At 36.1% G+C, this 27,490-nt stretch overlaps 1 protein-coding gene across 11 annotated transcripts in view; it reads right to left on the reverse strand.

Annotated features, from left to right (window-relative positions):
* The window catches only part of PTPRK (protein tyrosine phosphatase receptor type K), a 756,597-nt gene that overhangs the window by 171,720 nt on the left and 557,387 nt on the right, over positions 1-27,490 (reverse strand). For all 11 annotated transcript variants that reach the window (XM_044001295.1, XM_044001287.1, XM_044001294.1 and 8 more), the window contains exons 8-9: positions 9,605-9,907; positions 1,463-1,572 (exon numbers count right to left, since the gene is read on the reverse strand). In XM_044001295.1, coding sequence (XP_043857230.1) covers positions 1,463-1,572; positions 9,605-9,907 — 413 coding nt within the window. The remainder of the gene's footprint in view (positions 1-1,462; positions 1,573-9,604; positions 9,908-27,490) is intronic.

The following is a 27,490-nucleotide window of genomic DNA, read 5'->3' on the forward strand; positions in this document are numbered from 1 at the left end:
AGTAGCTTTCCATTGTCTCTAGTATAAAATGTAAACTCCATTGTCATTTAAGGGCCATAATTACCTAGCTAATTGCCACTACTTGCTAGAGTTGTTTTTTCCATCTACTTCACTTAACTTCTTTTCCTTCTCTTTTCTGGCATACACATAGATTCAAGTTTAGAATATTGTGGCTATAGATATAAAAGTCTTCTTTGTTACCTTATTTTTCTAAGCCCAAAACAAATTTTTATGTAAATAATATTCAAGGTATGATAACATAATCATAACTTGCTGGATTACTTCCACGAATCCTTCTTCAATGATGCACTTGCCTCATTCTGTAGCCTCTGGAAATTTAAGTATTTGTAAGCTTTAGTCAAGTCTAAGTAGGAACAGATATCCTTATATACACACGAATGCTTTTTGACTTAATTCTTTAGTTAACTTCTCGTTTAGGAAAAGGAGGAAATAGAGAAAAAAACCCTGAAAATCGTGTATTTTAATATCCTGTTTATCCCATTATTGGACTCAGGAGAAGAGAGTTTCAAAGGAATAACCAAAGTCAGCTTAAAACTCCAAGAGTCAGATCTATATTGACCTTTTTCTATTTTTGTATTATTTGCCAAGTGAAATTCCCACGTCCCTATTAAATCAGATCCTTCGACAGGTATCCATTAATATTACAAGACTGAAAATTAGTGTTCTGTATATTTGTGAATTCTATCATTTATTATACATAACTGTGAAGAAGATTGATTGACATTGCCACCACCCACCCCTGGCAAGAAAAAAGATCACACTTTCAGATCAGGGTTCTGAAAATTCTAGATACTGTTTTGTGGTAGTTTCAAGACTCAGGATCAGAGAAACATTGTTTATAGCATCAAAAATATAAAAATGCAAAGGGCTTTATAGTTTATCTACTACAAGATCATTATATATTGATGAGGCTATTAAGGGTCACAGAATGTAAATGACATGCCCATGAGGCAGCTATGAGACAGAGTGGATCGCACACTCAGCTTGTTGTCAGGGAGACGTTGAGTTCAGAACCAGCCTCAAACACCTACTAGCTGTGTGATCCTAGGCAAATGACTTAAACTATATTTGCCTTAGTTTCTTCAACTGTAAAATGGAGATAAAAAGAACTAAAAGTTCCTGTGAGAATCAAATGAGATAATATTTGTAAAAGCACTCTGCACAGTGCTGGGCATGTAGTAGGCACCAGATAAATGCTTATTCCTTTCTCTTCTTTAACTCCTTCATGATCACATAGATAGCAAGTAGCAGAGTGAGGATTCAAACCCAGGAACCTTTGATTCCAAATCTAGCAACCTTTCCACTATGCATATAATTACAAAATATTTGCAAATCACACTGAAGTGAACTAATAATGATTTTAATACTGCTCTTTCCTATTTTGTTTTATCTCCATTCCAATATGTTTATGTACATTAAAATGATTTAAAAAAATCAATACCTCATATTGAGTGATAATTCCATTTGGATCCAAAGGTTCTTTCCAATTCAGGAAGATCTTGTTTTCAAATGAAGTTCCTTTGAGAGACTTGACTGGAACTGGACCAGGCACTACAAACAAGATGGGTTTTGTTAGAAACATATTTATATACATATACATACACACATATACAGAAATTTAAATCAGATATGCTACATCAACCAATTAGATGTTTAAATGTTTATGGCATAATGCATAATTGTACATTTATGTAATTTCTATCTATATCTAATCTGTGCATATTAGAGACTGGGTCTTTCTACCTAGCCTGAGCTGAAAGTACAGCAGCCTCTCATGGACTGGATTCTACTGCTGATTGGAAGGAAAGTGTTGATATGGGCTGCTTTGCTTTGCCCTGCCATAGGTAGTCTAGTGTTCTACTTATCCAGGGGCTCACTCTATTAGTGTAGAGCTATGGCAGACATCTAATAGGCTTTAAGACACATTGCAGATTAGAATTCTTGAGCTAAAATGATCCAATAGCTTGAACCTCTCACCTAGAAGAAAATGCATAGCAGTACTACCATGCCCAGCTTGAATACTTCTTAAATTTAAAAGGTTATGTATTTAATGGCACTCTATTCATGTTGACAGAGAACTAAGGTATACATCGCTTCAAGAACATAATTGTAATAGAATTTTCCGAATGCAATAATGTCCCTTAGTCAAGACTAAATTAAAATTAGCTTTCTGCAGAAAATCTTGCATATTGTAGGCACTCAATAAATGTCTACTGAATGGAAATAAAGTGCTTTGGGATGAAAGTGCATAATCTGGTTTGGCTTCATTAAGCCTCTGAGATAACGTTAATGTATTTGTTTTAAGAAAGAGACTGTAATTTCAAGAAAGAATTTTGTGAAGACTATGACAGACCAACAAGCCAAAGCAAACACAGCTCATAAAATAATTAACTACTATTAACAAACATTGTTTAGATCCAGAGAAATTAAAAGCCAAACCAAGTAGAATTAGACTATGCCATCCATTACTACTCAGTTTGGCTTTGTCTCAGATATTCTTGTATGAACAAATATAACCTCAAATTCATAAAAATGAATTGTTAATGGCAAAGAAGTTCAGCTAGTGCTGCTTTAACCTTTCAAATGAAAAACATTTTTCAAAGTTAACAGCCAAAGGAAGTTAAAACAGCAGGAGTTGGGGGGCTTTTTTTTTTGGCTGGTTTTTTAAAATCAGCATAATCAATTATGAAGTATCCCCAGGTGTAACAGGGTTTAAAGCTTCACCTCAAAGCCTGCTTGTGCTGACAATAGTTCATAATAACTGATAATCACAACAGTAGTAGTTTGGAAAGCTTAGGAATCTTCCATTTCTATCATACCCTATGTTTTTTTTTTCGTTTTCATGTAGTTTATACTTTTAAACATAAATTCACCTAGAGTGCTGGATGTTGCAGGGAAAAAACAAGTAGAAGAAATATAATACTTTTTATAAATGTCTCATACTTCAGTTTTTAAAGTTATTTTTCCCTTTTAAAGCCAACCTAAATATCTGCTTGCATATTTTTAATTAATATTTTCCCTTAATCTAATGTTCTAATGAACTTCACACATGACATTTTCAGGGAGTGCATGTTCAAAGTATGCTGCAATTTTGTGAGGAGAGAAATAAATTAAAAATCACTAGATCAAAGGAAATGCTTTGCACCGTGGCTAGCAGCATCAAGGCAAAGCAAACAGTCTGTCACAACAGTGAGATTCAATTCAATCTACAAGGAGACCATGAATGATGAGATGACCTCTGGGACAGGCAACATAATTTGGCACATTAATAATAAATTCATGAAGGCAAAGAAGCCCACAGTAAACAGCTGAGACGCCAACACTAAACTTCATAAGAACTGTTCATCCATCTGTCAGTGGAAGACTCGAGGAGAAGTTAACTAAAGGCATCCAGGGCTATTTTGCTTTACTGTACTGAAACAGATTATGTAACACATCGAGGCTGATAGGACATGACAACCCCTCTGTGTGTTTTGTGGCATTTGTTGATACTATTGTAGGCAGGTCTTTATTTTCCAAAGGAGTATCTGTTGTTTCTCTTCTTGTCAAATGAAGCATGTTTACTAGTTTAATTAAGGGAGAAAAAGATTCCTCCATTTATCCTATCTTACAGAGACTGGCTATAGGGAAGAAAGAAACCCCAATCAATTAAGAAATATCTAATCAGAGAACTGCAGTTATTATGTTCAGTCAACATTGATTTTGTTAACAAATTTAAAATGGCACAGGGGCACCTCAAGAATATGTAGGGGTATTTAAAAGTCACTATGTAGCAGTCTGCATTTTAAGAATAGGCAGGCAACAAGAGTAAAAATGGGACATGCCTTTTCCATCCATTCTCTCGGATTTCCACGTTCCGCGAATAAAGTTCACTTCAAAAAGTTCCCTGTATTGTTCTAGATCCCACTGGTCATCCTGCATTTAGCTCTGGGCTGTTACCAAGATGGACATAGAGAGGAGAAAACAAGCTGCTTATAGAATTTGGCTAATTCTCCTGGGGAATTAGGACTGAATAAAAGGCTTTATTCAACTTGCAACTAGGCCATGGAAGTGACTAAGCTGGAGGGTAAACTACATAAAAGCAGTTTGGCAGCTCTAAGAGAGATGCTATTCTGCAGTTTGCTCCCTTTGACGGGGGCATCATCTTCAGAAGGCTGCCAATTTCTGTGTATACCTGTGGTTTGGCTAAATGTAGCATGAAGTTGGTAAATGGCTGTCACCATGGCAACAAATAGGTTGCCATGAGACATCATTGTATATTCCCGCATCATCTCTTCCATTCAACAGAGGAGCCAGAAGTTTGACTTATTACTTTGTGGTCATGTGCTAATATGACTTTAATAATTCCCTTAAATTTATTTCAATTAATTTAAGCAAATAGAGGAAACTCCTGAAAATGATTATACTACACAGAGTTGGGGGAAAACTGAAGATTCATGAAGACCAATGATATAGAAGGGCAGCTGCAATAAGAAGGCATAATGGAATCTTTAAAATATAATCATCATAAATGTTTTTTTCACAACATATGCATAACCACCTTCTGCCCAAGTCCCCCATTAGTTTTTTTCCTGAGCCAACTCATATTATTGATTTTTATGACTTCTAGAATAAAAAATGATAACAAAACCTTCATACAAAAAAGTTCTAGCCTTGTACTGGGAAAAAAAAGTATCCAATAAATTAAATATAAATTCTACCTTAGGGTTCTGGTGGGAAATCATTCTAGTATGGCTTGTCTGATTTATGGATGTCCCCAGAATTCTTTTTTGTGAAGTCATATCTTTTTATTATATAGCTGATAATTTATTCTTCCTCTATGTATGTAAGGTGGCAATAATTTAGTACAGTGACTTAATCAGATTGCCATCATCCATTGATCTTTAAACACCTACTCCCACCCCGCAAAAAAGAAAATTAAGAAGGATCTTGCATTGTATATTGAAAATGGAGCTCACATGGGAACAGATGAAAATAAGTATTATATTATAAAATTTTGTTAGAAATTTACATTTTTTGTTTAAATCATATAATACAAGGAGCAGTAGGTTTTATGTCAATGTCATAACAAATTCATGTAACAATAATTGCATAATAAAAACAGTAAAAGCAAACTCTAAAGAACTAAGATTAAAATTAATAATAAAGTTATTGGTATTTAAATTTACATATGGATTTCCTGGAGTGGGAAGGAAAACAGGATAGTTATACCTTTGCCTAATTTAGAACCTACTTTAAAAATCCACAAGAATTCACTTTATTAGTAACCTATTCATAGACAGTTACCCAGAAATTTAGTGTAATATGCATAAAACAGTATGAATTAATATGTTATCTGGGATGCATGAAAGACCTGTATTGGGAGAAGAGGGGCAAAAGAATTCAGGATGCAATAAAAATGGGTCATATAATGACTACATGGTGCTCAACCAAAGAGTCACAAACCTCACAACTGCCTACAAAAGGACAGTTTTTAATTATTTTTAAAAATTTTCAACAAAGACCACACTACACACTATTAAAGCAATACTGCCAAGAACTTGTTTAAAAAATGTCCGCCTGGGCTTAGGTGATTCAATGTCTATTTTGGGTGTTGACAGAACTCAAGTAGATTCAGATGAAAGCTCAGTTAGGAGAAGATTAGTGCTAACCTTTAAGTAGTTGCATTTATGTATCTGAATTCACTATCTGAATCTTTAATTATGTAAAACGAGATCATTAGTCCTAGGCCACTGGAAATATGGAGTATGGATTCAAATAATGCTACCACTAGAGGGCAGTGGGGAGAGGATTAATTCTCACTAATCTCAGGGGCTAGTTGTATTTACAAATCTCACAAGACTATTCTCCAGCTCCCCAGCCTCATCTTCCCTCATTTTCTGATTGTTAAACAACCCTCTTTTTTTCATCGCACAGGAGAATTTTCAAAGCAATTAGTTCTAAATATATCACGAGTGTAGTAGATGAAAATATTTTCATTGCTGCTACAATCAGGAATTAGCTCAAATAAGAAAGATGAATCAGTTAATTTGAAATTGGTTGAACTGCATTTACCTTTACCATCTCCCTGGGGTTTAATTGTTCAGATTTCAGTAACAACCTGACAGATTTTCATTTGGACATCAAAAGTTATGGGAAACTTTGATCAATGTTATCTATTAAGACTGTACCATCCAACCCTGCAGTTGTGGGTATGAGAGACTACCAGAGAAGAAATCCTTCTATCCAATCATGAAATGAGGATAGAGGGAAAGAAAAAAGAAGACAAAAAGACTAATCTAGAAGAATAGGAATCTTGCCAATGAGCTTCAATTTGTATGAGGCACAGATATAATTGGTTCTTTAGCCTCTTACAACTTTAGACGATAGTCTCATGCCAAGTTTTACATGACCATTTGCAATCTACCCTCTAGAAAAGTTCCCAGTATCTTTTCTTCACCCAGCAACATCTTCATGTTGATCAGAATCAGGTCCAGCATAGCAATTCATTTACTAGCTCAAAGTTGAAATTGCCTATAAGGCAAGTCAAGGATTTCTCAGCTACTCTGCTAATTGTGCAAGAAGACTCCAAGCAGATGTCAGAATATGTTCAAGTCTTCTATTACACTCTATCTTCTAGAGGTTTGAGAGCACACATATATAGCCTTAAAAGCCAATAGGGTCTTCAGAAATGATCTAGTTCAAGATGTTGAAACTAAGATGAGGGAGATTAAGTGAATTGCCCAAGATCAAAAAGTTAGTCTGTGACAAACCCAAGACTAGCAGTCAGGCTTCTGACTCCTAGCCCAGCTGAGGAAGAGGATTAAAAAGAGACCACATTGGGGTGGCTAGGTGGCACAGTGGATAAAGCACCGGCCCTGGATTCAGGAGTACCTGAGTTCAAATCTGGCTTCAGACACTTGACACTTACTAGCTGTGTGACCCTGGGCAAGTCACTTAACCTCCATTGCCCCAGAAAAAAACAAAACAAAACAAAAAAAGAGACCACACTTTCTTCTATTCTTTGTTATTCCATGCTATATGTGCTTTTATTTCTTACTGCATACCAAAAAAGGTAAATATTTCACAGTTCCAATGTTAACATGATTGGATAGTATTATGTGAGAATCTTTTTTATAATTAATACTCATATTAATTAAAGTTTTACGAATTTGTCAGAATTTGTCCTTTAGTGTGCTTCCTGTGCACATGAAAATGATCTCCATAATTTACAATGCCTCATTAGTTGAATTTACTTATTGTTATTCTCCCTCTAAATTAAAAGAAGGGAAATCTCAGTCCCATTGGATCTCACTGTCCTCCCAATCAGTGTAAGTTGAAGGTTTTCTAGATGGTATAGTAAGGAGGCGGGGTGGGGGAGAAAGAAGGTGTCTGGTATTACTTTCCTCTCCTTTACTAGGATTCACGTGAACTCCAACATACTCAAGGTAGGGCTTTAAGAACAGAAAGAGGGAGAGAGTTAGAAACAACCATATGTCATTTTATCTTCCGGTCACATACTACTCACTAGAGCAAATGGTGCAGAGCAGCCAAAAAGGGGGTGCAGGGGGAATCCTCTAAGACTAAAGTAGCAAACAGTAGGATGAATACTAGATTTTGAATGTGAAGATGTATTTGAACTCCAAATCTAATGTATAATCTGGATAAAATAATTTAATATCTTGGGGCTTTAGTATCTTTCTCTGTTAAATGTGGAATGGACTAGAGCAGAGGTTTTCAAACACATGGCCTGATGCAGCTGGCAACACTCTTGAATGCAGCCTGAATGAGAATAAAATGTAATTGGAAAATATTGAACAAAATAAATAAAAATAGAATAGCATGAGATAATACATTGATGGGTGGTTTGCTAAGTAAAACTGTGGCCTCCAGTCACCCTAATGTATGGTTTAGTGTCTCCCATTTCCATTTAAGTTTGGTACCTCTGTTCTAGAGGATCTCCAGGTCTGAATTTATGATACTTTGTCCTGTATATACATAGACACATCACCATTGTATGTATACAGGGCACATGAAAGGCAGTGTAGCATAACAGAATACTAGAACTAAAGTCAAGAAGATCTGGGTTCATATTCCACCCATGACGCTTACTGGTGGTACAATACTAGGTTATCCCCTTAGCTTATATAAGCCTATTTCTTAAATTCTAAAACAGAGATAATTACATGTATATTAGCTACTTCTGAGACTCAAGTGGGATACTTCATTTAATGGAATTTATAAACTTTAAAGTGCTTCAAGATTTGAAGTTAGTCTAATTTCATATTTCATGCTGCTTTGACCTGCATACAATAATTGCTGGTTACAGCTCTGCCTCCCAGAGCTGATGATGAATGGACCTAAAAAAGTATTAAGATGTGTTTAAAACAGTAAAGTACTTTTGGCACACTGCAATGGTATCATATATGTGTGTGTATGTGTGTGTGTGTGTATCTATATATACACATGCATACATATACATATATATACACACAAGTAGGCTTCAATATCACATATGAAGATGTGATATCTTCAGTATGTACATGTTTATGCTTAAATATTTATTACTTTCTCTTAATAATAATAAAAAGTAACAATGACAACAACTAACATCTATATAGTGCTTACTATGTACCAGGCACTGTGCTAAGCACTTTACAATTATTATCTCAATTTAGCCTCACAGCAACTTTGCAAGTTAGGTGCTATTATTATTCTCAGTTTTATAGATGAGGAAACTGATGCAAACAGACATTAAATGACTTACTCAGGGTTACACAGCTAGTAAATATCTAAGGCCAGATTTGAACTCAGGTCTTTCAGACTCCAGGCCCAAACTATCTAAAGGACAGTATGGCCCAATTGATTAGAAATCTTCAGTTAATGCTTTTTAGTAAGATTTATATTAAGATTATTAAAAGATGGGGGCAACTAGATGGCTTAGTGGTTAAAGCACCAGCCCTGGATTCAGGAGGACCTGAGTTCAAATCCAGCCTCAGAGACTTGACACTTAACTAGCTGTGTGACCCTGGGCAAGTCACTTAACCCCCATTGCCTGCCTCCCCCCCCCCAAAGATTATTAAAAGATGATAGGGAATGGTTCTGTTAACATCTGATGCTATCCTTCTTCCCCTATTATCAAGCAATGAAAGGCTTTCTCCTCATTTGACTTACATGTCAAAGACACTTTAAATTGAGATCTGAGAATGTCATGATGTTGCTTTCCTTTGCTAGAAAAACCTGAAGACCCTAATATTCAACTTATAAATTGTAAAAATTCAATGAACATTTGAATATTTTACCAAGTACTTCGACATATACATCATAATAGTTAAACTGTTAAACATTTTTCAACTGTCTGATAAAATCCTGAGTCAAAGTTTTATCTGTAACATGGTTCAAACACATAATTAACTGCTTTTCAGATGGCATTTGGTAGCTTATTTGAAGAGAGCTAACCATTTTCATTAAAGAAAGATAACAATATTAATTTGAACCTTATAAATAGAATTTACTGTTTTCAGTCAAGTTTAGTTTAAGTCAACTTAAGAGTAATGTGAAAATATTAATATTTCCCTTTTGTAGTAACACAGTATGAGCATACCGTCTTCATCAGTTTGGATAATTGTCTCCTCGCTTTCCTTCCTCCCTTCAGGATTGGTTAGAATCATCTTGAGGCTGACATTTGTGTAAGGTGGCAGATGGCTCACAACATGCTGGGGTGCTTTGGGGTCCATGTCCAAGCAGTCAGCCTTGCTCTCATTGTGACCACGGAAATAATGGTAGCAAATAGTGACATTGAAAGTGTGGCAACGAGTAATGTTGTAGCCTAAAGACTCCCAGTCCACCGCGATGTGTCTTGCTTGGATTTCAGCGATTTTTAGTGTTTTGGGTGTTCTCATTGGTTCTGAAAACAAAACAAAAATGCAGACAGTTCCATGAGCATGACGACCACAAAGGCAGACTTGGAAATGACTTAGAATCCTTTTATTTAGTCTCCCACCTTGCATCATAGATATCCCAAATCTGTTTTTCTTTATGGGAAGGTTCCAAGTTAGTGACTATGATTTATCCATGATATAAACAAAAGAGTAATGAAAAGTGTCAGCAATCCAAAGTACATAGTACCATAATAAAAAAAAATGCTACGAAAGTAGACACAATACCACGAAAGCCGTCATTGCTAACTTTTCCCCTTGCCTTTCTTCTGTTATTATTAAGTGAGTAAATTAGCTAATATATCATAATGGAAAAGAGTCAACATGTTCTGCACTATGATTTATCATGCCACCAAACTACGTCGTATACTAATTACACTAATTGTGGTACTAAACTACCACTTACAAAAATGATGCAGATATTAATTAACATTTATTATTTCAGTAATGATGTTGTTCATCAAAGCAGGAAAACTGTGAAAAAATGACAAGAATATATGTTCACACTGTCATCCTCTCCCTTTGGTCCCCGTCCAACGCAGTCCTAGTACGAGCTCATGGTTGATCATTAGAGCACTGTCACCCATATCAAACTACTATGTGAATTTCCATTCATCTGGAAAGTACCAGCAGAACAGTGAGCAGTCCCAAGGATGCTATTAATTCATTTCTGCTTCCCCAGTGTGCTCAGCCCTAACACCAGAAAAAGTTTAATAGTTTAACTTAATTAAAATACTGATACACTGAAAGCCATGACCATGACTATGCATACACATGGAAGAAACCAACATAACAGCATAGCCTTAATGTATTTATTTTTCAAAGAAAGCAGAATGAAATCCCAGGCTGAACCTTAACTTACCACTCTCAGCCCAATGTTGGTAGACTCTTAGAGTTAAATGAAAATGAATGAAGAAACCCCCTTCTCCTTCAGAAAAAGCCATTCTGGGCCTATGTTTAGAGACTTGCATTTTTGAAATTTAAATCTCAATTCTGCAAAGATAATCAGCAGGGTGCACAGATGGCAAGTCCAATTTGGAATTCCAGTTCAATGTATTTAATATGCAACTTGAAAGATGCTAGTGGCCATTTAATTTAAAATAACAAAGTATCTTTAAAAAATACACAGAAATGTAACTCATACTATCTGATGCTTTGGTTTCAATGCTTTTTTCCCCTATCATATGAGAATTAACAGGACACAGTTTCTCCTTTTCAGTAATATAATTCCATTAGGAGTTAAGGCACAGAAAAGCAGAATAAAAGTGTTGTTTTTTTTCAGTTAACTCAGCTAGGGTTTTCTAAGTATCTATTAAATGCCCATCCCTATTCTAGGACTACATCCAGAGAAAGGGAGAGCTCACAACTAGGTAAACATCCTAAATAAGTATTGGCTCCAACAACTTAAAGTGCACAGCATGGCTAAAAATCAACAACTAGACTATAGAAAATTATATACAATGAGACCAATGAAAGCATTTTGCGCAATCAAAAGATATGCATTACCTTATTGTGGAAAAACAACATATAAAAACCCATGCGTCCCACCAAAATGTAAGAAAAAAAATCTAATTTTGAAAATAGAAATGCCAAGCATAATGCTCTGTATAGAACAGAACCATATATTCATAGAATATAACAACAACAACAGTAGCAGCAGCAGCATTTCTATAGCATTTACTATGTGCCAGGCAGTGTACTAAACACTTTAAAAATGTTCTCTCATTTGATCCATACATCCTCCCTGGGAGACCAGTGCTATGATTATCCCCATATATCTGAGGAAACTGAGGGAATGAGAGGTCAAGTAAGTTGCTGAAGGTCACCCAGCTAGTAAGTGTCTGAGGCTGGATTTGCTCTCAATTCATCCTTACTCTAAGCCTAGTACTCTATCCAATGGACCACTTAGTTGTCTATATTTTAGATGAGGAAGGTAACATAAAAACCAAGTCCTCATTAATAGCTAATTTTATTTTGATTTTGCTAAAAAGATATATATTTGAGGGGTAATCATCGGCTAGTGATTTAAAATAAGTTTAGCAGCTCTTTGTGGTGGCTAAGAATTGGAAATTAAAGGAATGCCCATCAAATGGGGAATGACTCAACAAGCTGTGGTATATGATTGTAAAGGAATAATATTGTGCTATAAGAAATGACAAGAAGGATGATTTCAGAAAAACCTGGAAAGACTGATGAATAGTGAAGTGAGCAGAACCAAGAGAACATTGTTAACAGTGACAGTATTATTGTTCTATGAGCAATTATGAATGACTTAACTACTCTCAGCAATATAACGATACAAGACAATCCCAAAGGACTAATGATAAATCATACTATCCACCTCCAGAGAAAGAACTGATATTGATTGAACACAGACTGAAGGATGCCAATTTATGTTTTCTTTTTTTCTTTTTGAGTCTTTTTATATAAAATGATACATATGGTAATGTTTTACATAATTGCACATGTATAACCTATATCTAATTGCTTACCAACTCAGGGAGGGGGGGAAGGGGAGGGAGGGAATGAGAGAGGGATAGAATTTGGAACTCAAAACTATAAATACATTTAAAAAGCAAATGATTTTACTTTTTAAAAAAGTATTGTTAGTTCCTTTTATTTTTACAATTACTTTCATATAGATGGTATATACAATGTACATACATATATAAATTTTTATATGTATGCATTATATATACATTTATATACCATCCATCCTTCCCCCAATATACATACACACATACACAAATAGAATCTTTCCTTTCAAACAAAGAAAAATAGTTAAATAGGAATGACAAATAAATACTGTGACTGTCTAACAATACATGTAACATTCTGTCTTCATAATCTCCTACTTCTCAGTTAAAAGGAGAATGAGATGATTCCTTCTTCTTTCTCCTGACTGCAAACTTTGTTTTCCTAGTTACTCATGAGAACCAACTTCCACTTAGAGATCTTTTATTAGGATTGGAATAATCATTGTATATTTTGTTCTTCTGGTTCTGCTTAGTTCACTCTGTACCAATTCATACACACTGTACCTCATTTCTTTAAATTCCTCATTTCTAAAATCAAAATATTCCATAATGTGCATTTACCACAATTTGTTTAGCTATCCCCCAAAGAGCAGCTCTTTTGTTTCTAGTTCTTTGATACTACGATAAATGCCACAACCACTTTTTTCACATATTTTTTACTTTTATTTTTGTCTAATTATCTGAGGTATACATTCATTAGTAGGATCACTAGGTCAAAGAGTACCAGGTGATAATAATTTTCCTTAATTTCAATTGTTATCCAGAATGATTAAACTTAAGTCACAGTTCTACCAATATCTTAATGTGCCTGTCCTCCCACACTTATGTAAATAAATGTATATATTACATATGTTATAAGCATTTACCTCAATACAGAAAGTAAGGATATATCAATTATTTCCCATTTATATTTGAGAAAATTAAAGTCCAAAAATATTAACTTGCCAAGTTCTTTCCCATACACCATTTTGGGGCATGAAGTGACTTCTCACTTTTCAGCAATAATATATAGGAGATGCTTTTACATAAAGATTGAACTAGATAGCAGCTGAGGACCCTTCCAATTCTCAAAATTCTGTGATTTGTTTAGCAACAAAACAAGCCATTGTGATCTATGATAATGTAGAAATGACTAGAGAAATCCATACAATGCTTAAGTTGTTTAGAATAAAGCTGTGGAAATTCTCAATATTATGTAGACCAAAATTGGAGGGAAGAAATACTAGTTGATAAAAAGGAGAGAAGGCAAATTTACCATTAAAATTCTTTTAAAGCTTTATCTAGGTGTTTGTTGTCTACAGATTTTACACCTTTTTAACACCTTTTAAAATAATTGTCACTTTCCCTTTGAAAAGTGAACAGACAATTCATTTCTCTCTTTTGTTCCCCTCAGTGCAAGTTATGTATTCATTTCCCTAGTCATGTCTTCATCCCTCCACTTATAATCTTCTCTGCATACTAATTCAGTTTTATAAGCAAAGCTGGACATGAAACATATTGCACGAGACCTTTCTGCACAGTCAGGATGTGTATTCCTAAGCAACAACAGGAGACATTTACCATCTAGTTACACATAAAATGAACAGAGAGGAAACACTGAGTGAAGATTTTGATTTAGAGTATTAAAACTCTACCCTTAATCTGAACTCACAATGAATTCTATATAAGTATTTCAATTAAGGTCATTTTTATATATGGAGAAATTTCTTTAAAAGTCTTAAGCCAGTCAATGACCTTTTATAGGGCTTACTGTGGGATAATCAATGAGGATACAAAGAGGAAGATAAAGTGCATTCCTTCAGGAAGCTCATATTTTGTTGCCAGAGACAACACAGAAATAACTATGCACATGCAGGTTGTATGTATGTATGTATGGTAAATGGAAGTGAGAGACTGTACTAGGAGGCAGTGCAGTTGGAGGGGAGAGCAAGAAATGATTCCTATAAATGGTGGGATTTAAGCTAAATCTTTTTTTTTTTTCGGGGCAATGGGGGTTAAGTGACTTGCCCAGGGCCACACAGCTAGTAAGTGTCAAGTGTCTGAGGCCGAATTTGAACTCAGGTACTCCTGAATCCAGGGCCAGCGCTTTAACCACTGTGCCACCTAGCTGTCCCCTAAGCTAAATCTTAAAGGAAAACAGGGAAGTTAGGAGTTGGAAATGAGGAAGGAGAACACCCCAAGCACATGGGATATGTCAGTGAAAAAGCAGAGAACAATAAGGGAAGGCATGTATAAAGAATAGTAACTAGCCCAGTTAAGTTGTATTTGCTGGTTGTTGACTTGGCATTATCTGCCTGGAGATATTTGCAGCTAGGTGCTCCAGGAGATGACTGCCTGGAGTCAAGACTCAACTTCCTGAGTTCAAATCTGGCCTCAGACAATTAGTAGTTCTGGGACCCTGGGCAAGTCACTTACCCCTACTTGCCTAAGTTTCTTCATCTACAAAATGACTGGAAAGAAATGGCCAAGCCCTCCAGTATCTTTGGCAAGAAAGTGCCAAATAGGGTCATGAAGAGTTGGACATGACTAAAATGACTGAAAAGCAATAAAGCTATATTACAGAGAGTATTAGTAAAAGTCTAAGAAGACTGCAAGGATAGGAATGTCAGAAGACTTTATATTTGATCCTAAGGGTAAGAAGAATAATGAAGTCTCTTTAAGTGGTAAGATGAGGGTGACATGGTTAGAGCTGTGCTTTTAGAAGATCACTCTAGCAACTATGTGAAAGATGAATGTGAAGAGGATAGATTTTAGGAAGGCCAATTAGAAGGCTACAGCAATACCCTATGTGAAAGGTGATTAAGACCTGTATTAGAGGAGCAGTTGTGTGAATGAAGGAAAGGGACATGTATGAGGATTACCCTGGGAAATTAGAAATAACAAGATTTGACATGAGAGTGTAAAGTGGGTTGAGTGAAAGGGAGAAGTTGAGAATACCATCCAAGTTGTGCACTGGATTGATAGGGAAGATGGTGGTGTTGCCCAGAAGAGTAATGTCCATTAAAAAAAAAAAACTGCCAAAGCAATAACAAGTCTTTTAATTGTTAGTTAAAACAAATAACAAGAAAGAGAGAGAGAGAATGAATTATGGGAAGGTGTCAGAATAAGGTAGGAGAATACCTGGTTCTCTCCAATTCCCCCCAACATAAATTAAAGTAATGCCTAAAACATAAATTTTAGATCAGCAGAAATAATTAAAAGCTGGAGAAATGCAGTCATCCATCCTAAGACAACTTGGGAGGCCATTGAGAATGATTTAATTTTCCAGGACAGTGCAGATACTGCTGGTCAGATAACATCTACTCAATAAACTACAAGTCCTTGGGCATAGCTATGTCTGGCTACCTTATCTTGTGGAACTTTAATTCCACAGACAGTGCAGAGGTTTGGCAGCTGATCAGAGGGAGATTGTGGGGGCCCCTTCTTGGTTCTGGACCTGGGTGTGCTGACCAGATAGAGTCCAAGCTATGGCTATAGGTGAGGAGGAGTGAGCAGTGATCACGGTCACAGAGGGCAGGGGCTTTGCTGCTTGTGGTCATTTGCAAGAAAACTGAGTCCTTGGTTTCAGTTCCAAGAAAGAGGGGGTGAGCTGATACTTCAGCCATGTGAGAAACTACAAGGAGCAAGAGCATTTGCAGTCATTCTGTTCCCAGCACAGAAGCCAAGAAGAGTACCTGAGGTAGACCAAGGCACGAGTGAGTGTTGGGAGCAGTGACCACATATGGACATGGATTGTTGAACATTCAAATAACCAAGAATTTTTTTTTAAAAGCCATCAAATAGTACTCACAAAATAACAGCACAAAAATCTGAAGCCTGAAATATTGTTCCCCACTGTGCAAGAGCAGAGCCCAGTTCGAATATAAAGTTAACAGCCAAGAAATACTCCATTTAAAAATGGGTAAAAATCAGAGAAAGAACCTGATCACAGATAGCTGTTATAGTGATAGAGAAGATCACAGTTCAAATTCAGAAGACAAAATAGCTTTTTCTAAAGATTTAAAGGAAAATGTAAAAGGTTCACAAGCCAAAAAGGAGTTTTTGGAAGATCTTAAAAAGGACTTAAAAAAATCAAATGACAGTGGTTGAGGAAAAATTGGGAAAAAATCCAGGAGTGATGTAAGAAAAACAAGAAAATTATAAAGAGAAAGCTAACCAATTGGGAAAAGAGATCCAAAAAGTTATTGGATAAAATAACTCCTTAAGAATGAGAATTGGGCAAGGGGAAGCTGATGGCTTCATAAAACATCAAGAAATAATAAAAAAAATTAAAAGAATTAAAAAATAGAAGATGATGTGAAGCATTTCATTGGAAAAACAACTGACTTGGAGAACATATTGTGAGTTGTGGTAAAAAAATGAAAGTTTTTTAACAGTTGGTTAGCGATAACTGAAAGATGCCAGTTTTTTGAAGGACCACCCTTTCAGGGAGGAGACCGTGACAAACCGCCAGTGTGTCTGCTAAGCACTCCACTTCTGGGGTGCGAGCTTAAAGGCAAGGAGAGAACAGAAGTGATGTCTCTTTTTCGCTCTCCTCATCCGCTGGCTTGCTCTGCACACACAGATGCTGACTCAGGTTCGACTTGGCCCGGTTTTCCTGATGCAGTTCTCGGCCTCAGAGGGGGCCTTGGGTTTTTGGTGAGTTCTATACAAAATATAGACTAAGCTTAGATCTAAGACTATTTGTTTGTATTTCTACTTTCCTATCTCTGTAATCAACATCACCTTGTAATTCCCAAACAATAAAAGCTCTAACTAAAGCTCAGAGGCTTCTTTAACTTACTGATCTGGGGGATATATAAGGGAAAGGTTAAAAGGGAATTTAATGCTCTTGTATCCAATTTTAAATCTCACAGAGTCAAATTTGCAAATTGTCAGACTAGTTATGAAAGTCTGAAAGTTAGGTTAAAAAAAAGAAGACACCATACTTCAAGAAATTATTGAGGAAAACTACCCTGAAATTACAGAACTACAGGGTAAAATAGAAATTGAAAAAAATCCATTGATCATCACCTGAAAGACAATCCAGAATGAAAACTCACAGCAACATTAAAGTTAACTTTCAAATCTCCTAGGTAAAGAAGAAAATATTAAAAGCAAGTAGAAAGAAACAATTTAAATACTGTGGAGCTATAATCAGGATTACACAAGGTTTAACAGCTTCTACATGAAAAAGGACATGGAATGTAATATTCTGAAGGCAAAGGAGTTGGGTTTTTCAACATGAAGTGACTGCTCATTAAAGATGAATGTAATCCTTCAAGGGAAAAAATGTGTATTACTGAACTAAAGGCCTTTCAGATATTCTTGAGGAAAAGACTAAAACAGAAAATTTGACTTACAAGAATAAGAAAAAAACCATAAGAAGTTAAACATGAAAAACTAATTATGAGGGATTTCATAAGCTTAAACTGTTTATTTCTTATATGGGAAAATGATATTTGCATCTCTCAAAATGTTACCACTGCCAGATAGTTTTAAAGAATATATACAGAGATATAAAGCTTGGAGTTGAGTTCATTATGATGGGATGATGCTAAAAGTAAAATTGGGTAGGAAGTGGTAAAATGGAACAGATTATCTTATACAAAAGAAGTGTGAACAGAAGAACTATTATAGTGGAAGGGATAAGGTAAAATAGTGCAGCAACTATTTCCTAAGAACTGAGTTGAAGTGGGAATAATATAGATTTGTGGTAGAAAAGACTTCTGAACTTAGAGATAAAGAAGGGAAGGGGATAGGATAAGGAAGGTACTCTCAAAAGAGTGTGTGGATTAAGAAATAGGAGGACAGGGGCAGCTAGATGGCACAAAGAAAGAAAGAAAGGAAGGAAGAAAGAAAGGAAGACAAGTGGGTAGGATAAAGGAGGGAGTTTTACAAGGGTGTATAGGCTAGGGAGGCAATGATCAGAAATAAAGTAGATTTCTGAAGAGGGATTGGGAATAAAGATAAAGAGAAAGACAAACAGTGGGGGGAAACAGGATGGAAGAAAATATATAACTGGTTATTATAACTTTGAATATGAATAGGATAAAGTAAACCATAAAACAAAGACAGCATAATGGATCATAAGACAGAAATAGATAATATGCTGTTAACAAGAAAAACCTTTAAAAAGGAGAGACACAAATATGGTAAAAATAAAGGGCTAGAGTAGAATTTATTATGTAGGAGTAGAAATCATGACCTCAGACGAAGTTAAAACAGATTTAATTAAAAGAGATAAGCAAGGACACTTGTTGTTTGTTCTTTGTTCTCAAAGAGGACCATGGCATTGGGGTAATGTCAAGACTTGCACTGAATTGAATTTAAGTGAGGGAGGGCCGTGCAAGGACACTAACCTCACTCTCTCCTCCAGAGCCATTTGGGTCCAGAGGCAAGATCTCTCTCTCTCTCTCTCTCTCTCTCTCTCTCTCTCTCTCTCTCTCTCTCTTTCTCTCTCTCTCTCTCAGGATGACTGGAGATGTCCCCAGATATTTGAAGCAATTTGGGTTAAGTGACTTGCCCAGGATCACACAGCTAATAAGTGTCTGAGGTGAGATTTAAACTCAGGTCCCCTTGACTCCAGGGCCAGTGATCTATCTGTTCCATGCAGTGACACTACATTATGTTAAAAGGTACCATAGTTAATGAAGAAATATCAGAACTAAAATATATGCACCAAATGTTATAGCATTCCAATTTTTAAAGGAAAAGGTAAATGAAGTAGAAGTGAAAATAGAAAAACAAAAATAGTGAAGTGTTTCAACCTTACTATCTCAAAACTATATAAAGCAATCCCCCAAAATGAATAAGAAATCAGTAAAAAGAGATTAATATATCTTGGGCAATTTAGATAACAGATATCTGGAGATAATTGCATGGGCATAAAAAGAAATATGTCTTTTTCACATTGCTACATATAGAACCTTTACAAAAACTGACCATATATTAGATCATAAAATTTTATAGTTAAATGCAGAAAAGCAAAATTGCTAAATGCAACCTTTTCAGATAATAAAGTAATAAATTACATTTAATAAAGAACTACAGAAACACAGGCTAAAATTAATTGGAGACTAAATGACCTAATCTTAAATAATGAGTTGGTTAAAGATTAAGCCATCTGAACAATAATTTTATTAAAGAAAATTATAATAATGAGGCACATAAACACTTGTGATATGGCAAAATAAGTAATCAAAGGAAAACTGATATCTCTAAATGCTTCCATCAATAAAAGTGAAGGAGCAAATCCATGAATTTGGTATACAATTTAAAAATCAGAAAAAAATTAAAATCCCAATTAATTGGAAATCCTGAAAATAATAAATAATAAAGGTGAGATAAATAAAACTGAATGTAAGAAAATCATTAAATTAAACATAAAAGGAGTTGGTTTTATGAAAAAAGGCAAATAAAATAAAACATTTGTTAATATGATTAAAAGAGAAGGAAAACAAATCACTAGTATGACTTTTTTTTTTAAAGATGAATACACTACTAATGAAATTAAAGCAATCATTAGGAGCTATTTTGCCTAATGATATGCCAATAAATTTAGCAATTTAAGTGAAATAGAAGAACACTTACAAAACCATAACCTGCACCACAGATTAATAGAAGAGGAAATAGAATATCTAAATAAACCTGTTTTAGAAAAAGTATTTGAATAGGCTATAAATGAGCTTCCTAAGAAGACTAGATGGATTTTGGGTTCTTTGGAATTATCTTAGATTACTCCCATGAACTTTTTTTTTTTTTGTGAGGCAGCTGAGGTTAAGTGACTTGCCTAGGGTCACACAGCTAGTAATTGTTAAGTGTCTGAGTCCAGATTTGAACTCAGGTCCTCCTGACTCCAGGGCCAGTGCTCTATCCACTGAGCCACCTAGCTGCCCCTAAAACTAGGTGGATTTCCAAATGAATTCTACCAAACATTTAATGATCAACTAATTAAAATATTAGGTAAATTATTTAGAATAATAGGCAAAGAAGGAGTCCTACAAAACTCTTTTTAAGGAAAAAAAAATGGTGCTGATACCTAAGCCAAGAAGTGCAAAAACAGAGAAAGAAAACTATAGATCAATTTCACTAATGAATATTGCTGCAAATATCCTAAATAAAATACCAGATAGAAGAGTACAACAATATATCACAGAGATTATACAATACAAGCAAATGGGGTTTATACCAGGAATACAAGACTGGCTCAAGATAAGGAAAAATAGTAACATAATTGATTAGATTAGTAAGAAAGCTAATAAAAATCATGATTATATGATTAGATGCAGAAAAAGATTGACAAAATAAATAATGGATTTGTCCTTAAAATGATAAAAAGTATGTACCTAAAGCCTTCTACGAGCATTATCTATAACAGGAATCAGTTAGAAGCCTTCCTAATAAGAGAAGGAGTAGAAAAGGATGCCCATTATCATCAGTATTATTCAATACTGTACTAGAAATGCTAGCAATAGCAATAAAAGAAACTGAGGAAATCAGAATGGGAAATGAAGTAATAAAATAATCTCTTTTTTGCAAATGATATATTATACTTGGAAAATCCTAGAGAATCAAATAAAAAAGCTTGTTGAAACAATAATTTTAGCAAAGTAGCAGAATACTAAAAAGAAAACATTAATTATCAACATTTCTATATATCACCAACAAAGCCCTGCAAGAAGAGATAGCAAGAGATACCCCATTTAAAATAACTATAGAAAATATAAAATACCTGGGAGTATACTTGCCAAGACAAACCCAGGAATTATATGAACAAAATTATAAAAACATTTTTTTATACAAGTAAAGTCAGATTTAAAATTATATATGTATAATCCACAAGTGTTCTTTTTATCAGTTCTTTCTAAAGCAATGCATAGTATGCTTCCTCATTAGTTCCTTGGGATTGTCCTGGATCATTGTACTGCTGAGAGTAGCTAAGTCATACACAATTACTCATTGAACAATACTGCTGTGACTATGCACAATGTCCTCTCAGCTCTGCTCACTTCACTATACATCATGTTCATTAGTCTTTCCAGGTTTTTTCGGGGATCATCCTGTTTGTCATTTCCTGTAGCACAAGTCCATTCCACTACAATCATATAACAAAGCTTTTTCCATCATTCCTCAATTGATGGACATTCCCTTGATTCTCAATTCTCAGCCTCCACCAGGAGTTGCTATAAATATTTTTTTGTACATTTTTCCCCATTTTCTCTTTTTCATGATTACTATTGTTAACTATTTCCCTTCGATCCTATTCCCTTCCCCATGATATTTATTATCCATCTCCTTTTATCCTATCACTCTTCAAAAAAGATTTGCTTCTGTCTGTCCCCTCCCCCACTCTGCCCTTCCTTCTTTTGCCCCTCTCTCTTTATCCCCTTCCCCTACTATTTTCCTGCAGGGTTAGAGAGATTACTCTACCCAACTGAGTGTGTACATTAGTCCCTCCTTGAGTCAATTCTAATGAGATTGAGGTCTTTGAGCCAATTTTAATGAGTGTTAGGCTCTTTTACTGCCCAGATTAAATAGATTACTCCACCCAGTTGGGTGTGTCTGTTAATCCCTCCTTGAGGCAGCTCTGATGAGTTTAAGATCTTTGAGCCTTTTCTGATGAGTGAAAAATTCATTTACTGCCCTGCTCCTCTCCCATCTCTTCCCCCACTCCATAAGCCTTTTCCTGTTACTTTCATGTAGGATTTTGCTTCTGCCCTTCCCCCTCCCCAAATGAATTCCCTTCACCCCTCAATTTAACCCTAAAGATGTTATCATCTAGCTAAGTGACACAGTGGACAAATCATCACCCCTGGACCCAGGGGGATCCCAGCCAAAACCTGGCCTCAGACACAAGACAGTCGCCCACTGTACGACCCCAGGTATGTCCCCCAGCTGCAATTTTTTTATGGTTCTCTAGGGTCTTGTATTTGGACATCAAATTTGCCATTCAGTTCAGGTCTTTTCATCACAAATATCTGAAAGTCTTCTTTTTCATTAAAGTCCCATTTTTCCGCTGAAAGATAATGCTGAGTTTTGCTGGGTAGGTGATTCTTGGTTGTAATCCCATTTCCTTTGCCCTTTGGAATATCATATTCCATGCCCTCCAGTCCTTTAATGTAGAAGCTGCTAGATCTTGTGCTATCCTGACTGGGGCTCCACAGTACTTGAATTCTTTCTTTTTGGCAGCTTGCAATATTTTCTCCTTGACCTGAGAGCTCTGGAATTTGGCTATAATATTCCTAGGAGTTTTCTTTTTGGGATCTCTTTCTGGAGGTGATCAGTGGATTCTTTCAATTTCTATTTTACCTTCTGCTTCTAGAATTTCAGGGCAATTTTCCCTGAGAATATCTTGGAAGATGGTGTCTAAGCTCTTTCCTTGATCATGGTTTTCAGGTAGACCAATAATTTTCAAATTATCTCTCCTGAATATATTTTCCAGGTCAGCAGTTTTTCCCAGAAAATATTTCACATTGCCCTCTATTTTTTTATTCATTTGGATTCGCTTTATTGTGTCTTGGTTTCTCATAAAGTCACTGGGTTCCATTTGTTCAATCCTAATTCTTAGACAATTATTTTCATCAGAGAGCTTTTGTACCTCCTTTTCCATTTGACTTTTCAAGCTGTTGACTTTTTTCTCATGTCTTTCCTGCATCCCCCTCATTTCTCTTTGCATTTTTTCCTCTACCTCTCTAATTTTATCTTCAAAGTCCTTTTTGAGCACCTCTATGGCCTGAGACCAATTCGTATTTTTCTTGGAAGCTTTAGATATAGGGGTCCTGATATTGACATCTTCCTCTGAGGTCTTCCCTTGGTCTTCCGTGTTACTGAAGAAACTTTCTATGGTCTTCACCTTTCTCTGTTGGCTCATCTTGCCTTTCTTTTACTAGACTTTTAGCTCCTTAAAGTGGGGCACTGTTTCCAGGCTGCAGTATCCCAAGCTTAAGACTTGGTGGTATGATTTAAGGAGAATCAGGTTCTTCCCTCGCCCAGCCTCTTTCCTGGTCCTAGATGACCCCATACCAACTTGCTAATCAACCAGCTTTGTGTGTTGTGGTTGTTAGCTCTGATGAGCCTCTGCCCCTCCCCCACCTGGGCCACTTCTACTCGAGCCTACCACCTGGTTCTCAGTAGGGGTGTAAAATCCAAGTTCTGCCTTAGCACCAGTATAAACCCCTGTAGTCTCTCCCCTGCCCAGGGCTCAGCCCACTCACCAGACTGTGAGCTTAATTCCAGATGACACTGGTGCTTCAGCTGATTCAGAGGCTCTGGGGGTCTCCTTCTCTGGTGAGGACTTCCTGAGACTGGATCTGTGTCAGGGTGACTGTGGGGTTGGGCCCGACTCCTATATTAGCACAGCAGCTCCCTCCTTCTGTCCTTCCAAGCCATTCTTGGTTAGAAGATGATTTTTAGCACATTCTTCTGTGGGTTTTGCTGCTCTGGGCATTTTCCTATAACCTTATTTGGATGTTTTTTGGAGCAATCGTGTCATGAGTTCGGGAGCTCACTGCCTTTCCTCTGCCATCTTGGCTCCGCCCCGGAAGTCCCGTAAAGTCAGATTTAAATAATTGGAGAAATATAAATCATATTATATTAATGGATACATGACCTAGACATAAAGTGAAATATTATAAGTAAACTAGAAGGACACAGTACATATTACCTCTAGGATAAAATATAAAGTCCGGCATTTAAAGCCCCTTTGGATTTATTTGATGTGACTACACCTTACATACTATAGAGAAAGTGGTTTCCTTGTTGTTCCCTCTTTCACCATGATGCCTCAGCACTGGTGTCCCTATCTGTGGTATGTCCCTCTGATGACTATGACCTCATGGCTCTGTCAGGGAATCTTTTAGGGGTGAACTATGGTTCACAAGAAGCCAAATTTCCTTTTTGTTTTGGGTGGGAGAGATTGAGTCACACAAGATGAGCAGACATGGACAGACGATGAACTATGTCATTGATCTCATTGTATTATCTTTTTTTTTCCTCCAAAATTATCCCTCCTCCAAACTTTTCTACTCCTGTCAAGATCCTTCCAGATACAAGAATTCACAAATAGGTATCATCCTCAAGTCCTCAATCTCATTCACCACATGTACTAAATCAAGTGTGTCAATTCTACTTTCTCATCATCTCTGGAATCCTTCTACTTATTTACACTCACATAGCAACCACTTTGATTGAAGACTTCATCATGTCTCACCTGAACTATTACAACAGCCTCCTAATTGGTCTCACTGAACCAAGTTACTACCCACTCCAAATCATCCTCAAAAGAGCTATCAAATGAATAAAATTGATATTTCCACAGCTCAGGTCTGACCATATTAATTCCTATTCAAAAAAAGTTTAGGTGCCTTTTTATTGACTCTAGTATGATTTTTTTTCATTTTTATTTCATTCTTTAAACATGTATTTATTTAAAATTTGTAATACATTGAATTATTAGTAGAGTATAAAGTATATTTTTATAAATAACTCTACATATATATTGGGATATTTTTAAAAGGTGTGAGAGAAAAAGAAAATTTGGACACAATGACTTTCAAATTTCGAACTCATATTTTTAACTCTCTATAGCGGAGGTATTAAAAAGAAGTAGTTATTTGGGAGGAAATATATTGGTCTTTAGGTTAGAAGGGAGCTAGGATCAAATTTCACTTCTTGCAATTATGTGTGCATGTGATATACTCTGATAATCAGTTTTCTAACCTGTATAATGGGAATAAAATTACTTACCTAATTCATAGTATTTTAATAAGAATGAAATGTAATAATGTATAAAATGTGATATAAACATAAACTTGAAAAAGTACTATATCAATGCCTGATTGCATGAAATCTCATCATACTGTTTAACTCAGCTTTGAAATCTCAAATCCTTTCCAACTCCCTTAGCCTCCTCTCTACACTGATTTGAAGCCTGGAGGGTAGCACAGTAAACTCCAAGTTTTCCTTGGGCTACTTAGATGGCATTTGGGCAGGAGTCAGGAAGACCTAAGTTCAAATATGGCCTAAGACAATAGCTATATGACCCTGGGCAAGTCACAGCCATGTTTGCCTCAGTTTCCTCATCTGTAAAATGATATGGAGAAGGAAATGGCAAACCACTACAGTATCTTTGCCAAGAGAAAACCCTAAATGAGGGCATGAAGAGTCAGATACAACTGAACAACAATGACAATGTTTTTTCTTTATAAAGGGCTGGACCTGGGACTGTCCCAGCTAATTCCACTTTCTCTCTGTAGTTCTGCTTGATTTGAACTCCAAGGAAAATGATGCCCATCCCAAGATAAGCTGATCACTTGAGATCTCATAATCATGCTGTTTCATACTTAGTGATGGACACTTGAAACTATTTCAACTTGTTTGGTTCTCCTTGATGGAGGGTCTAGCACTAACCTCCTCAAGGCTTTCCTTTTTGGGTGGCTGGATCCAGACTCATCCAACTAATTCTCCATTTTACATCTGTGGCTCTGTGTGACTTGAAAATCAAGGAACATGATGCCCCTCATTCTCTGACCTTCCCCTTAAACCCCACTTCCTAGCTTCTTTTTGTGGTTTAGATTGTAAGATCCTTGAGGGCAGGAGCTGTATTTCTTTTTTGCATCCTTAGAGCTTAGCAAGGTGCTTGGTGCATAGCAAATATTTAACAAATGTTTCCTGAACAGAATTGCAAAAGGTCACATTTCGTTATTCTCCCCATTTTAAAATGAGAAAGCAAAAATTCAAAGGATCACTGGCTCTGAAAGTCAGAGGAACTTGACTAGCTTTTAGGCTGTTCTGTCATTTCACCTCCTTCAGTCTTAGTCTCCTGATCTTTAAAATGAGGGGATTGGACTTGATGGCCTACCTTGTAAATCTAGGTTTATGATTTTATAACCTGTTAGGAGAAGTATGAGTCAAAGACACTGGATTTTATCATCATTACAGAAAGCATAACTCACCTCAAATTTACTAACAAACAATACAGGATCAGGAAATTTGTTAAATATTTGGTTAAATTATCATTTTGAAAAAGTTGGTCCATAAAGATGACACAGGTTGTGACATATCCAAGGTTAACAGAGCTTGTCAGAATGCAAACTGGGATTAAAAACCTAGGTCTTCAATGTCTCTAAGCTAATCAAGCTCTTGCTAATGCATAGTGTGCTTTAATTTTCTAACTCAGACTTGAAACATTCCTTTGAACCTATCCCATTTTACTTTATATTATATAAGTCTATGTATATCTTTATTTAATGGTCTATGTATCCTTATTCAAAGAAATGTAAGTTCCTTGAACTGACATGTCAGTTTTTGTATTCTCAGGTCTAATGCGCAGCACCTTCCTTGTTTTTACATTTATCATCTTAATGTTGCCTGGGGGCGACTCCCCATGTGGAAACTCTCAACCCAAATCAGCAATGTATCAGTAATTTGTCTGAAAATATGGGATACTGGATGGCTTTTCCCTGGTCCCCCAATTAGTATGTGTCAGAGACAAGACTAGAACCCAATCCTCCTTAATGAGCGACCAATCCTCTATCCACATGTACAATGCTTCTCCTAATAGGTGACACTATGGCCTAGGTACTTAAATATATTTGATACCTTCTATATGTATGGAAGGTAGGTGTATGTGTGTGTGTGTGTGTGTGTGTGTGTGTGTGTATTTTCAGTCATTTTTTAGTTGTCTCTAACTTTTTGTGAGCCAATTTGGGGTTCTCTTAGGAAAGATATTGGAGTGATTTGCCATTTCCTTCTCCAGCTCATTTAATTGATGAGGAAACTGAGGCAGATAGGGTTAAGTTATTTGCCGAGGGTCACAAAGCAAGTAAGTGTCTGAGGCTGGTTTGGAACTCAGGAAGATGAGTCTTCTTGACTCCAAGGCTGGCACTCTATCAATTTTGCCAAGTACCTGCCTGTGTGTGGATATGTATGCATGCATATACATGTGTGTGTATATCGAGAGTCAGATTATATACAGATTGATAGATAGGTCTGGGGGAGAAGGAGGGAGGGAGGGAGGGGGAGAGAGAAAGAGAG

The sequence above is a fragment of the Dromiciops gliroides genome, chromosome 4, assembly GCF_019393635.1.
Source record: "Dromiciops gliroides isolate mDroGli1 chromosome 4, mDroGli1.pri, whole genome shotgun sequence".
NCBI lineage: Eukaryota > Metazoa > Chordata > Mammalia > Microbiotheria > Microbiotheriidae > Dromiciops > Dromiciops gliroides.